Raw genomic sequence first — 14133 nt, 5'->3', positions numbered from 1 at the left:
AAAGTGAATCTTATCACATTTAATGTTATCGACCAAAATATGTATACGAGTAAAAATAAATATTGTAAAACTTATTTTATAAGTCCATTTCTCACACATTTAAAACTGTTAAATTGGGACAAAATTTTAAAGAGACCTTCACCCATTCCTAAAGAACATCCTAACTTGCCATGTTAAAGATCACTTCAAAGTTCTCTGAATGCAAAAGTTCAGCCAAGATTTCCATGCAATACAGGCCGTATCAAGTTAAACAGATCACGGAAAAGATCATGATCGCCAATTTTCAAGCCTACTATAAGCATTACTTTAGCGGAAACAGGGCAGCGTACGAAAGAAATTAGAGCATAGTGCAGAGGTCCCATGCATACTAGTACAATCGAGCCGTGTTAAGGATCAAATTCCTGCTGCAACTGCTGACAGAGGAATCATATAAACAATTGCTATGCACGGCACTACCATCTGCTGTGTCCACCTACTGAGAGCATGATCTGCTCTGCTGCTACTATGTTCACGCGCTGCTCCGCTTATCTGTTTGTGCTCTGCTCCTGATGCGTGCATAACCTACTGCTGCTACTCTGATGCACCGCTCCACTCATCTGTAATAAACATTCCAGACACTAGAATATTCCTTAATTTGTTTGTACGTAGTCCTGTAAAAGGAGTCCTTGTAATACGTTTACGATCAATGAAAACAGAATATATTTTCAATATAGTTTTCTTCAACATCGTATCAAGAGTCCTAAAGGACTAAACGTCCATGGCCTCCATATCTGATTCTTCTTCTCCCACCCTTCTGTTGGGGTATATATGGAGACTGGTTTGGAGCTGAAAAAGGTGTTTGCTGAAGTTGGCTCGAGCCAAGGTTCGCTCGACAGACCGCTCGAGCAAAGGCAACTCAGAGAGGTTTGCTCGAGTCTCGCTCGACACTCCACTCGAGCCAATGTTCATTTGGCTGTTCGCTCGAGTCGCGCTCGACACTTCGCTCGAGCGAAGTACACAGATTTTGCCAGATTAGGGTTTCCAGCGCCACTCACTATATATATGTCATATTAGACTTGTGTTGTACGGCAATAAGCATATTTTGAGAGAGAACAATTGTCTTGTGAGTGCATATTGTGTGAGTTGAGATTGAGTGATTGTAATCTTCTCTGGTTAATAAGATTTCTGCAGCTCCTGTGGACGTAGGTAATTTGCCGAACCACGTAAATACTATGTTGTGTTCTTGATTGTGTTGCTTTTACTTTATTTGTCATCGTTGGTGTGTGTACTTTGCATAGTATTTCACAACACCTTCCCCACCCAAACCTCTCTCACACCATTTTTGTCAAGCTCACCCCTGATAACTACTTGCTATGGAAGGTCCAACTTGTACCTTACCTTCGTGGCCAACTCCTTTTCAAATATATTGATGGTTCTTGTCCACCACCCAAACCACTACTTGACGAAACCACCACTCCAAATCTAGAATATGAAACCTGGTTGCAGCAAGACCAACTAGTAATGTCAGTCCTAATTTCCCACCTTTCCGAACCACTAATTGCTACAAGTGATTGGTTGTCCCTCTGCCCTAGCAGTTTGGCTCTCTCTGGAGTCAACTTTTGCTTCTGTTTCTCAAGCTAGAGTCATCCAAACCGAGTTGCAACTAGCTTCCCTCAAGAAAGGAGCTGACTCCATCTCCATCTATTTTCATTGTGCCAAAACCTTAGCTGACACTGTGGCCTCTATTGGCTACCCCTACCTCCAGCTGAATTTATTCCCTACCTACTCACTAGTCTTGGATCAGAGTATGATGCTCTTGTATCCTCTGTCACAACCCGTCTAGAACCTATTACCCCTGAGGAGTTACTTTGGCATTTGTTGGCCCATGAAGCTTGTTTAATCCACCATTCGGATACTAGTTTGTTTACAAAAGATGCATCTGCCAACTTTATAGCCAAATTTCATTCTCCTCGGGCCAGTATCATGGTCGTAATACCACTCGAGGGTGTGGTGGTGGTGGTCGATATAATCCAAATCATTCTCCTCAACTTTTGCTTCTGTTTCGCCTCATCTGTCAAGTGTGCAATAGGCAAGGTCATTCAGCTCTAACTTGCCTTTATCGCTTCAACCAAGCATACATTGCCTCTCCCACTGCAACAACAAACTTCACCAACTACATTTCAGACACAGCCGCAACCCATCACATTATAAGTGACCTTGACAAGTTGAACTTGCAAGCTGTATGCTACATCCACCTACTGAGAGCATGATCTGCTCTGCTGCTGCTACTCACATGCACCACTCCACTTATTTGTTTGTGCTATGCTTGTAACACTCGGGCTCAAGGCCCAGGTCCAGATGAAGCCCAGCCCGGAAGACTCCAACACAAACGAAGTCGTTTTGGTGAGTCTCCTTCTTCCCTTTTTGTTTTCTTTCCTCCCCGACGGTTTTTCTTTCCTTCCCAGCTGTCCTGTTTTCTTGAAAACCTCTCCATCCCGTGTGCCTCTTCCCATGTTTCTACGGTTATTTTCAATTTCTCACACGGAAATTTCCCTCACCACATTTGAACTACTCAGACTCTCCCTTTACACATATTTTTGGTTCATCCTTGGTTGGCGCTACATTTTCTCTGTGGGTCCTCAAAATCTCGTCACCGTTGGCTGGTTTCCATGATGGTGAGCCATCGTTCTCTCTCTCGTTCTCTGTTTCTCTTTGTCTCTTAGCCAGTTTCGTGACTTTTCTTTGGGTAATGGCACTGTTTAGCTTCCTCGTGGGTCTCGAAATCTTAGTACTGTCGTCGAGTACTCTCATCGGGAGTGCTATCATCGGTAACTATCCCTCCCACTCATTGATCTAACTCTTAATTTTTTGTTCTATCATCTGTTATTGCACACACTCAGACCCTCTTTCACTCTATTTTTCTTTGGTTTTTTTTCACGCACACACCCACTTTGTTTTGGTTTTCCGTGCACACACTTAGACTGTAAATCCATTTTTCTGGTGTAAATATATATATATATATATATATATTTGTATATATATATGCGGATGTAATCAATTTTCTGGTGTAAATATATATATATATATGTATATATATATGCGGATGTATACGTAAATCATGTTAACTTAATAGTAGGAAATAATATTGTTTTGTTTTTATTTTCTGTCCTCTTATATTACGCCTCCAAGGTTAGTGTTTAGGGTGTTAGCTTAATTAAGTTTATGTTATGTACTTCGGATTTGAAATCATGAGTATATTGCGTGGGTTGTAAAGTATGTTTTAATTAAGCGTAGATGCATGGATTTATTTTGTTAAATGGGTAATTTTTTTTAAAGGGCTAATATTTTATTGGAATAGTTAGTAAGTAGACTGATAAGTAACACTTAAAAAGAATATTTTAAAATACTCTTTTAAATTATCCTTTTAAAAGAATATCTTTGATTTATTATTATTTAAACAAAAGTATGAATTTCTAATTATAATGAATTTATTATAGTTATGTTACTTTGTATTATAAATTATAGTAAGATCTCTTTCGTAAATAAGTTAGAATTAAAGGTTTAGTCAAAGTTGGATATTGATGAGTTTAGAAAGTGATGTTGGTATTTTGAGAATAATGAGAATTTTGAGTTTGAGGAATTAAAAATGGATTATTTTAGAAGTTATAGGCTTGAATATCGAAATACGAGATTGATTGGAGACTTATGGAAATTTACTTGATTATCTTATAGGTGACGATTAATTTTGTTCGGCATTGTTGAGGAAATTTTTGAAAAGCTAAGAAGTCCAGGTAAGCGGGGTTCCTATGCTAGATTTGCATAAAAAGAAATGAACTGAGGTTGGTTTGTAAAAATGTGCATGTTGTTTTAAAAAGAAAAAGTGAAAAACAACATCAGTATATGTTTTACATTCCCTCATGAGATATATATGAAAGAGAAAAGAAATGTTTTTGATATGAAATGTGTAGACATGAGCAATATTTGACATGTTTCTGAAATATGCAAAAGAGCGAATATGATATCATTGAAATTTTTATGCATGTGATATGAAATGATTTGGATTTGTTTTTGATCAAATAGAAATGATATGAATATGTTTCGCACGTGTTTGGATATGATAAAACTTTGGCATACTTATCTGTTCTGAATATGCTTCTGATATGATGATACTGTTCACGTGATATGGTTGGTACCACCATGATATGATATGAGTGCACCCACTTTGGAAGCAAAGTGGTCCTTTTACGTGTTCTTTCCTGTGTGCACACTCGGGACTCCGAGATTGAAAAATGGGAAGTTCACCACATGATACTGCCTGGTTTGGCCACCGGGGATAGCACAACCCTACCACGGGGGTTAAACATGGTATATGATATGATATTATAAGATGAAAATGTTCAGTTATGTTATGTCAAAGCGTTTTTGAATATGAAATGGATCATTAAATATGAATTGTTGATTTTGAGTATGAAAAGATTGAAAAGTCGCTCTGATTTTCTGATAACACGTTTTTCTGAAATCTGCATAGAAAATAATAAAATATTTTTGTTTCTGCATACTGAACTTTCTGAAAATGGCTCATGTTTACATACTAGTATATGCTCTCTGCTTACTGAGTTGTTGATAACTCACCCCTATTTTGATAATATGTTTCAGATAATTTTGATGCAACAGCTGAGAATCAGGAATATGGAGTATTTGCAAGTTTTGTGGATCATAGAAGACTAAGTGCCTTAGGGTGCAATGACTTTTGGAGAGTAGCTTTTTGGTAGTATTGATATTTTATGTGACTTTGGTATGTTGAGTAATGAATATTTCTAGTCTTTGTGGAAAAGTTATGTATAACGACGAGAGACCATTGATGTGCCCGTACGTAGGAAGATGGATATTTGTGTTGAACAAATAGCTTAATATGTTATGGAGACTCTGGTTTATTTTAAATGCATTATTTGGAGTTGATTTTAGGTGATATGAGTTAACTCTCCGAACCCTCTGGGTCAGGGTGTTACAGTTGGTATCAGAGCATAGGTTTGAGATTTTGCAGACTATAACATGAGGTTTTGGATATCTGTTGGTTTAAGGAGTAATTTCATACTTGGGGTATAGAAATTTGAGGACTACAAGCTAGATGATTATGGAGAAATTTCAGGTTTGAGATTCTGTAGACTATAGAGTGTAAGATTTTGGGTATAGATAGGCTTCAAGAAATCATTTTCAGATTGGATGTAATTTTGGAGCAGGCTATAAGGGAGAACATTATAGGTATTTGAGGTCCAAAAATTCCCAAACCTTAGGAATGATTTCGATGAATAGGATTTTACAGGTCTATGAGTTGAATCCATGTTGTTTGTGGTTTGGTCTGATTTTTGGAGACTTTTTATTTAATAGATTTGATGGTGTTAAGGTTTTAGATTGTGGAGATTAATCATTACTACTTTTGCGCGTAATTTGCTTCTCTTTATTACAGGATGCCACCTTGTCGTCGAGAACGAAATGTGTCAGATTTGAATGCAACCAATAACGGGAGGGAAGCAAATACGAGTTCTTCCGAAGTACTACGAGCAGCAGCGCATCAACTTATAGACGATCTCGCACAGAATCCTTCGGGTCGTCAACGTAACAATAGTGAAGGAGGATGCACTTTAACAATTTAATAGCACCCATCCCCCCACTATTCAGTACTTTGTGTTGATATGACGTGTCATTTGAAAACCTTGGCATGAAGCTCTGATTTTGTATATGAATGTGATCTGTTTCCGATTATGTTCCGTTCTGTTTCTGCTAAGGCCCAGCCATAGGTATAATGGTGGTTTATAACACTACAATGGGGGTGAAACATGCTATACGGCCTAGCCACGGATATAATGGTAGTTTATAACCCTACCACAGGGGGTGAAACATGGAATACGACCCAACCATGAGTATAATGGTGGTTTATAACTCTACCAAAGGGGTGAAACATGATATACGGCCCAACCACGGGTATAATGGTGGTTTATAATCGTACAACGTAGGTTAAACATGATATTTGTCCCGATGTGATGCTAAGAGATAATATGATTATAATGTTTCAGTTTGGATATGCCAATAGATTTTTCTTTTTGGGAAATAAGTTTTTCTTTTTGGAAATTTCGCTCTAGTGTTTTTGTACCAAGTTTTGGTTTATGCATTTCGAAAGTAAATATGTTGTATTTGGATTCTGAAAATAAATATTTTGTTTGCATATCGAACATTATAAATGCTCATGTTTACATGCTAGTATATGCTCTCTGCTTGCTGAGTTGTTCATAACTCACCCCTTAATCTTCATAATATTTTCATATGACATTGATGGTTCAGCTGAGGATCAGTATTAGAGTTTGTGGACAAGATTATCCGTGAATAGTTATTGGGTATCTCGCGAGTACTGTTGTTGGATGTTATTTATTTATTAAGTTGATTTTAATGGATTTAGACGGTTTATGGAGACTTAAGTCAATTTTATTTTATTCTAGCTTGTTATTTGAGACTTGAAAAAAAGTTGATATTTTATTTGGGTTGTTGGATTGAGGATTTGATATGTGAGTATGTATGGTTTATTAATTTGAAGTATTTACGTTTGATTTGAAGTTTTGGAAGTATATATTCTTGGATTTGGAAATACATTAGGATTGTTGGAGTTGATTATCAGGTTATACGAGTTAACTTTCCGGACTCTCGGGGTCGGGAAGTTACAATGCTCTTGCTACGTGCATAACCTGCTGCTGCTACTCTGATTCGCCGCTCCACTTGTAATACCTCGTATTTTAGTATTTTCTTTTTTAGTGTAGGATTATTTTTTTAATTAATTTAAATATTATTTTTCTTGTTTTAAAATTTATCGGCTTTCTCGTTGGATTTATTTTATAATTTTTAAGTTGTGAAATTTACTTTGATGGGCTTACTTGATATAAATCTATGTTTACATTTAAATTTACTCTTTGCTTTAATGAATAATTTTCTTGTTGAACTTTAATTATTTTATTTTATTAATATTGAGTTGCAGTGTTTTTAATTGGCTTTTTTTTTTCTTGTGCCTTTTTCTTTTGTTGGACTTTTTTTTTTTTTTTTGGACTAGGCCTGTTTAAGTGTCTTTTAGTTTCTTTTGGGTCCTGACCCATTTATCGTACCTTACCCATGGGCCAAAATACATGGAATGGACCAGTAAGCCCAAGCTGACGCAACCAGGAAGCAGTTTTCACTTCCATATCTCATGCACGTACGTGATCTTCGCATCTAGGGTTGTAATCAACTCTATAAATGTATGTTTTTCTCTCTAAAGAAGTTGCTGCAGCAACCCATGCATAGCTGTACTCCACACTGCCGTTAACAACTACACCGATCTCCACCCCACACGGTGCACTTCTGCGGTGCACCACCCACGGCCAGCACAGGTCAAACTCGACCACGAGTACTAAGATCATGGCAAGAGACCCACCCACCGAGAGCCACTCCACGAAAGCCCAAGCCTGCGTTTGTCCACCGCACGGAGCCACCCTGCCCAAACCTGACAACCACCACCGAAGCTCTTCCACGCTGCAACCCACACGGCAAGCCCCCTGCACAACAGAAGACGCTGCTTCACTACACTGAAGAAACCTCTATTTTTGTCCTCGAAAACAGAGCAAATTTCTTTTCCGCTTGCAACCCACACGGCAAGCCCCATGACATTGCCACCACACATAGAGTATCGTTGGGCACTGCACTCCATCCAAGTTCATCACTCTCCTCTAGGTAAGCTACCCCCGAACTCAACTCTCCTCTTCGTTCGCTCTCCCTCATCTCTCTCTCTCTCTCTCTCTCTCCTATGTTATTTCACGTCGCCGACCACCCAGTACCTCCCCATTCCGCTGTCGCGAGCTTCCCTCTGGTGAGCAAGGATCCGCCACACGTCTCCCTTCCCTCACGGTAAGCTTTCAAACTAGGATAGTTTTTACCCGTAAAGCCTTACGTAGGAAGAAGAATAATTTTGAGTTTTTATTACAGTTTTGCCCCTTAGTATGATGTTTTCTGATATGTGGTTTTGTGGTTTTAGTTTAATGGGTTTATGTTTTATTGGGCATGGTTTTTATTATACATAAAGAAAAAAAATGAATATATTGTTAATTTGAACTATTTAGTTTTCAATTGAACTCATTTTTTTTAAGTTGGCCTTATTTTATGGGATTTTTAAGTAGCCATAGTATTCTATTAATATATAATACGTTATGGGTACTTTAGTATTTTAACATGTTATTAAGTAAAGATTTATTTTAAGAGTAAACAATATTGGAGAAATGTTGTTTTTACACTTTAGATATGATTTAGTCTATTTAAAAAATAGTTATGGTTTATTTTAAAATATTTTGGGATAATTATATTATCCATTATTAAACTTTATAGTTAGTCTTCAATAATAAATAGGTATGAATTTTAAATGTTTTTGTCATAATTATTAAATCAACAGTGTTGATTTTAGAAAGTGATGTTTTGAAATTTTTGGTTTTGAGGATTTTAATAGGTTATTTTAGAAGCGTAGGATTGAATATTGAAATATGAGATTAATTGGAAATTTACGAGAATTATGTGATTATTATATAGGTGACGATTAATTATTGTTCGACATTTTGAAGAAAATTCTGAAAAAGCTAAGAAGTCCAGGTAATGGGTTCCTATGCTATACTTTGCATTAAATAATATGAACGAATGTTATTTTTTGGAAAATGTGCATGTTTTGCTATGAAAAGAAATATGAAAACAACCTCAGATATTTGTTCTCCATTATTCATGAGATTCTGTTTAAGAAGAAAGTATTTTCTGTCATGACTAGTGTAGACATGAGCTTATTTTTTACATTCTGTTTCTGAACTTTGAAAAAGAGAGCGAATATGAAATTTTGTGTATAAGTTATGTTTTTGTGATATGATTATGTTCAGTACTCTATGTTGATATGATGTGGCACTTGAAAAACCTTTGGCATGACTTTCTGATTCTGTTCTGTTTCTGATTCTGATTCTGATATGGTGATTCTGATTCTGTTTTGCTCTGATATGTGGCCCTATCACGAGATATAATAGTGACCTCTGGCTCTGTTACGGGATATAATAGTGACCTCTGGCCCTGTCATGAGAGATAATAGTGACCTCCGGTTCTGTCACGGGATATAATAGTGGTTTTCTATTCTGAGTGCAATCGCTTTGGTAACATGGTGATTTATGTTCTGCTTGGCTTTCCGCAAGATGCACAACCCTACCATGAGGGTTAAACATGGTCTCTGTTCTGATACGATGTTCTGATATGATATGATAAGACGAATATGTTTTGTCATGTTGTACCAAAGGAGTCTTTGAATATGAAAAGTTGGTTTCTGAATATGAAATATTTGAAAAGTCGTTCTAATTTTCTGATAATATGTATTTTTATGAGATTTGCATATTGATACTAAAAATGTTTTGTTTCTGCATTCTGAACTCTGTGAAAATGCTCATGTTTACATACTATATGTCATCTGCTTACTGAGTTATTGATAACTCACCCCTTATCTCCATATATTTTTCAGATGATTTTTGAATAGTCCAGCTAAGGATCAGGATTATGGAGCATCGTTGAGATGATTATTTAAGCATAGCTCATAGAAGATTTCTTAGAATTTGCGGATTTTATTAAGAGATTTTATAGTATTTTAATGACGTTATATTTTGGAGTCTATAAATATATTGATGAATTGTGAGTTTTAAGTTATAGGGAGTAACTCTTCGATTCCTGCAGTATCGGGGCGTTACACCACTCATCTGTAATAAACATTCCAGACACTAGAATATTCCTTAATTTGTTTTCACATTGTGATCCTATAAAAGGAGTCCTTGTAATATGTTTATGATCAATGAAAACAGAACATATTTTCAATATTGTTTTCTTCTAGAAGCTGAGGAACGAAAAACGTTACAGATTTCAAAATTGATCATATGCTATAACTATAGAAGTTCCACAACCACAATTAATTGAGCTAGAAAAACGAGAAAGCGTACATATTTATATATTGTTGGGTGGTTTGGATTTAGAGATAAGTTGAGATGATTTGTAAATAATAGAATAAAATATTGTTAAAATATTATTTTTTAATATTATTATTATTTTGAGATTTGAAAAAGTTGAATTGTTTATTATATTTTGTTTGAGAATTTGAAAAAATTGTAATGATGAGATGAGATGAATTTAGATGAATTGAAATGAGTTTTGAATCCAAACCATCCTTAGTGTACAATTAGTATATGAGAAATGATACTTGCAGTTTTGAGTGGGCAAATGCCGTGCAGTCGTTTTGAAAAAAGTGAATAAATATGAGATCTACATGAAAAGAAATTAATTTTTTAATAATAGACCCTACTTTTTTTCAAAATAACTACACGATATTTATATATTTTCCGACTATATGTAATATTATTTTTACTGTATATGATCCACAATTACCACAATCGAGCCGAAAAAAGGGAAAACCAAAAGAAAGTTCGACAACTGAGCCACTTTGCGATAAATTGGTCTGTGGGTATTGGGCAAACATTAAAAAGGTCAGGTTTTTTGGCTGTTTTATTCGTTTTGTTTTTTCCCAGGTTTTACTCTTCCGTGTAGTCCTACGACAGTGGCCAGTTACATGATTGAACAATAGCTAGCAAGCCGCAACAGCTTTATAAACAAGTCCGTTATATGCAGGAATAACTGATATTAATTGCAGTCACATCAGACCCACATATCTAATTTATTGGCTTGTTCAAATTGCAGTAAATTTTAGAAACGCGGTATGCATTTAAGGCTACGTATGCCCCCCAGTTCCGGCCAGAGGTCACGTAAAAGAAGCTCTTACAATTCAGTAAATTCTTCTAATATATACACCATAATTTATATTTCCTTCCATCTTCCGTCTTCCATGGAAATGCAAGAGCTTGAGTCCTGTGAAAAACCGTGAGCAATATATTCTTTTGCACACTCTTTCATGTGACCTCCTCTGAATTCTGATCACATTCCACTCTCCCACACTACTGTTGCCTGTGATTTGCTTCAATACCATCTGCGTTCGAGCACCCCACCCTTGCCTTTAAATATATAGCTAACTTTTCCTTCTCATTTCACACCCACGGCCACCATCCAAAACTTTTCCTTGCTAATTACCAAGCTGATCAATTACTCAAGAGAAAGAAATTAGAAAGGAAAAGACAAGCTCAAAGACATGAAGGGTTTTGTTTGTTGTGTTTCTGTTGTACTTGTCATTGTTATCCTTCTTGTTCCAGAAGTTATGTCCGCGAGGCACAATGGCGGGTCACGCTCACGTACGTACGACTCTCTGGTCTTCCTGTTTTTTAATTTAGGTATTTCAATATGTTTGTTATTTATGCTTATAATGGATCTCATCTTAATTAAACAGGTCGTGGAGGCCATGGCCATGCACATTCCAGTACAGAGCCTAAACCAAAAGATGGGATGAATATGGCAAAACCGGATTTCTATAAGGAAAGGAAATCGCTTAAGAGAAATGGACACGATACAGTCCAAATTGCAGGGTCAAGCTTGCCCGACTGCTCTCACGCATGTGGCTCCTGCTCGCCATGTCGGCTAGTCATGGTGAGCTTCGTTTGTGCATCTCTTGCAGAGGCCGAAACATGCCCCATGGCTTACAAATGTATGTGTAATAACAAGTCTTATCCTGTTCCTTGAAGCTAGTCAGCTAGCTCAGAGGTCATAAGATTTCATGCATCTCCTATTTTGATCAGCTACTTTTTCCAGAATATTAATTGTAACAATATTGTAGTCCTCGATCATCCTCTCTTTCATCTTGTCTTTTTCCTTTCTACCATTTTTTTTTTCATCCCTTTATAGAGGGCCTCCAAAACTTTTCCGCGATTTTCTTGGTACGCTAGACAATATTAATGTAAATTTTCCCATTCGGATGAACAAGCTAGTAATGAGAAAGTTCCTAGCTAGAGAGTGGTATTATCTACTTTATTCAAGAAATCTTGCTCGTCATGAACTGAGCTTCATTTTCTTGAGTTGCACTTACAAATTAAGAATTCTTAGGGATTAATTCTTTGCAATTTAGATGCGTTGATTAATTTGAAATGTTGAATATGAATAGTGAGGAAAATATTCTTCAAGTGGGCCTACAATATTTAATGCTACTCGAAATGTACAAACAAAACTTGAACAACACTAAATGTTGTAGAGTTCACTTGATGTGTCTATTTCTATTCCAATACTTAGGCTGCATTGGATGCTGAGGTAATTTCGAATGATTTTAGTTGATCTGTGAATAATAATATTTTGTGGATCTCATTAAGATGTGTTTGAATATAAATAGGTTGAGATAAGTGTTTGACTGTATTAAGTTCAATCGGATGGTCGGACATCCTGAAAAGAATGCTGGTGTCCATCTTCCTTATTCTCGTACTTATTGTAATACTCATAACACCTCGTGTAATGCCCCGATCCTGGAGGTCCGGAGAGTTATCTCTAAATACTTAAAATTTACTTAAATAACACAACTATAAAATCCAGAAAATCCCATAAAATATTAATCCATTTAATCAATTCAAAAATCTAAGTTTCTCCGTGGCGACAATAAAGAAATTCCCAATAACATAAATTAGAAATTCTCCAAAAACTCGAAAACATCCTCAACTCATCAAATCCAATACCCGAAAAAATAAATCAGTTTACTAACTACGACTCTCAAATAAGCATTTGTACCCTCAGACACTTATTCCACTACAATCATCATACATTGTTAAACTTTCTACTCTTATTCTCCAGCTGAACCATCAAAATTATCTGAAAAATAATTGGAGATAAGGGTGAGTTATCAACAACTCAGTAAGCATATGACATATACTAGTGTGTAAACATGAGCATTTACAGAGTTCAGAATGCAGAACAAAAATTTTTTCTTTCAGAATGCAAAATCAGAATAATGTTTTTAAAATGCAGCGTCAGAACATGTTATAAAAAATATTAGAGCGAAAATTCAAAAATATTCAAAATCAAAATCTCTTTGGCATGGCATAAACTAAAACATCACATCTTATTTTATCATATCAAAACAAATACCATGTTTAACCCCCGTAGTAGGGTTATGCATCTGCGGATAGTCAAGCAAAACATAAATCACTCTGTCACCAATGTGTGCAGTCAAAACAGAGAGCACTACTATAACCCATGGCAGGGCCGTATCTATTATTATTACCCGTGGTTGGGCTGTATCCACTATTATAACCTGTGGTTGGGCCGTATACCACTATTATCACCCTTGGCAGGGCCGTAACTGAACAGAGCAGAAACAAAATCAAATTCAGAATCAGAGAGTCTTGCCATAGGTTTTAAGAAATCACGTCTTATCCAAACAGAGTACTGAACAAAATCATATCACAACATAATTTATGCACAAATTTCATATTCGCTCTCTTTAGAAACAGAATGTCAAAAATAAGTTCATGTCTATACCAGTCATGATGGAAAATACTTTATTTTTAAACAGAATCTCATGAGTAATGCAGAACAAATAATTGAGATAGTTTAAATTTCTTTTCATAACAAAACATGCATATTTTCCAAAAATAGCCTCAGCTCATTTTATTTTAATGCAAAGTCTAGCATAGGAACTCCGATTACCTGAACTTCTTAGCTTTTCGAAAATTTTCTCAAAATGCCGAACAAATATTAATCGTCACCTATAAAAATCACGTAATTCCCGTAAATTTTTAATCAATCACATATTTCGATATTTAAACCTAAATTGCTAAAGGAACCTATTTTAAATCCTCAAAACCTAAAATTCTCATAATTCCTAAAATACCATTAGTTTCTAAAACCATCAATATCCACTTAATCGAATTCGTACCGAATAAGAGATTTAATCGAACAAGTGTTAAGACAATTACGGAACTCAATAAAAAGTAATATTTAAAATATCTAAAGTACCAACAACGTATTATAAATTAATAGAATACTTAGACTACTTTCAAAATCTTATAAAATACGCCATGAAAAACTCCTCTCTTAAAAAATAGGTTTACTTCCTTTAGTTAACAATATTATTAAAATATTATCCCCACAAAAATAATATTTTATGAAACTTAAGATACAAGCCATTTAAAGTACATAACCCAAAAT

At 35.7% G+C, this 14133-nt stretch overlaps 1 protein-coding gene across 1 annotated transcript; it reads left to right on the top strand.

The window, feature by feature from the left end:
• Positions 1 to 11117: 11117 nt before the first annotated feature.
• LOC109013335 (EPIDERMAL PATTERNING FACTOR-like protein 6) lies at positions 11118 to 11855 on the top strand. The gene is made up of 2 exons (XM_018995373.2): positions 11118 to 11300; positions 11396 to 11855. The coding sequence occupies exons 1-2, from the start codon at positions 11201 to 11203 to the stop codon at positions 11683 to 11685; spliced, it is 390 nt and encodes a 129-aa protein (XP_018850918.1). The 5' UTR covers positions 11118 to 11200; the 3' UTR covers positions 11686 to 11855.
• Positions 11856 to 14133: the final 2278 nt, after the last annotated feature.

The sequence above is a fragment of the Juglans regia genome, chromosome 1 (genome assembly GCF_001411555.2).
Source record: "Juglans regia cultivar Chandler chromosome 1, Walnut 2.0, whole genome shotgun sequence".
NCBI classification, from domain to species: domain Eukaryota; kingdom Viridiplantae; phylum Streptophyta; class Magnoliopsida; order Fagales; family Juglandaceae; genus Juglans; species Juglans regia.
The sequence above is the reverse complement of the archived record's forward strand: the minus strand, read 5'-3'. Positions and strand labels throughout refer to the sequence as shown.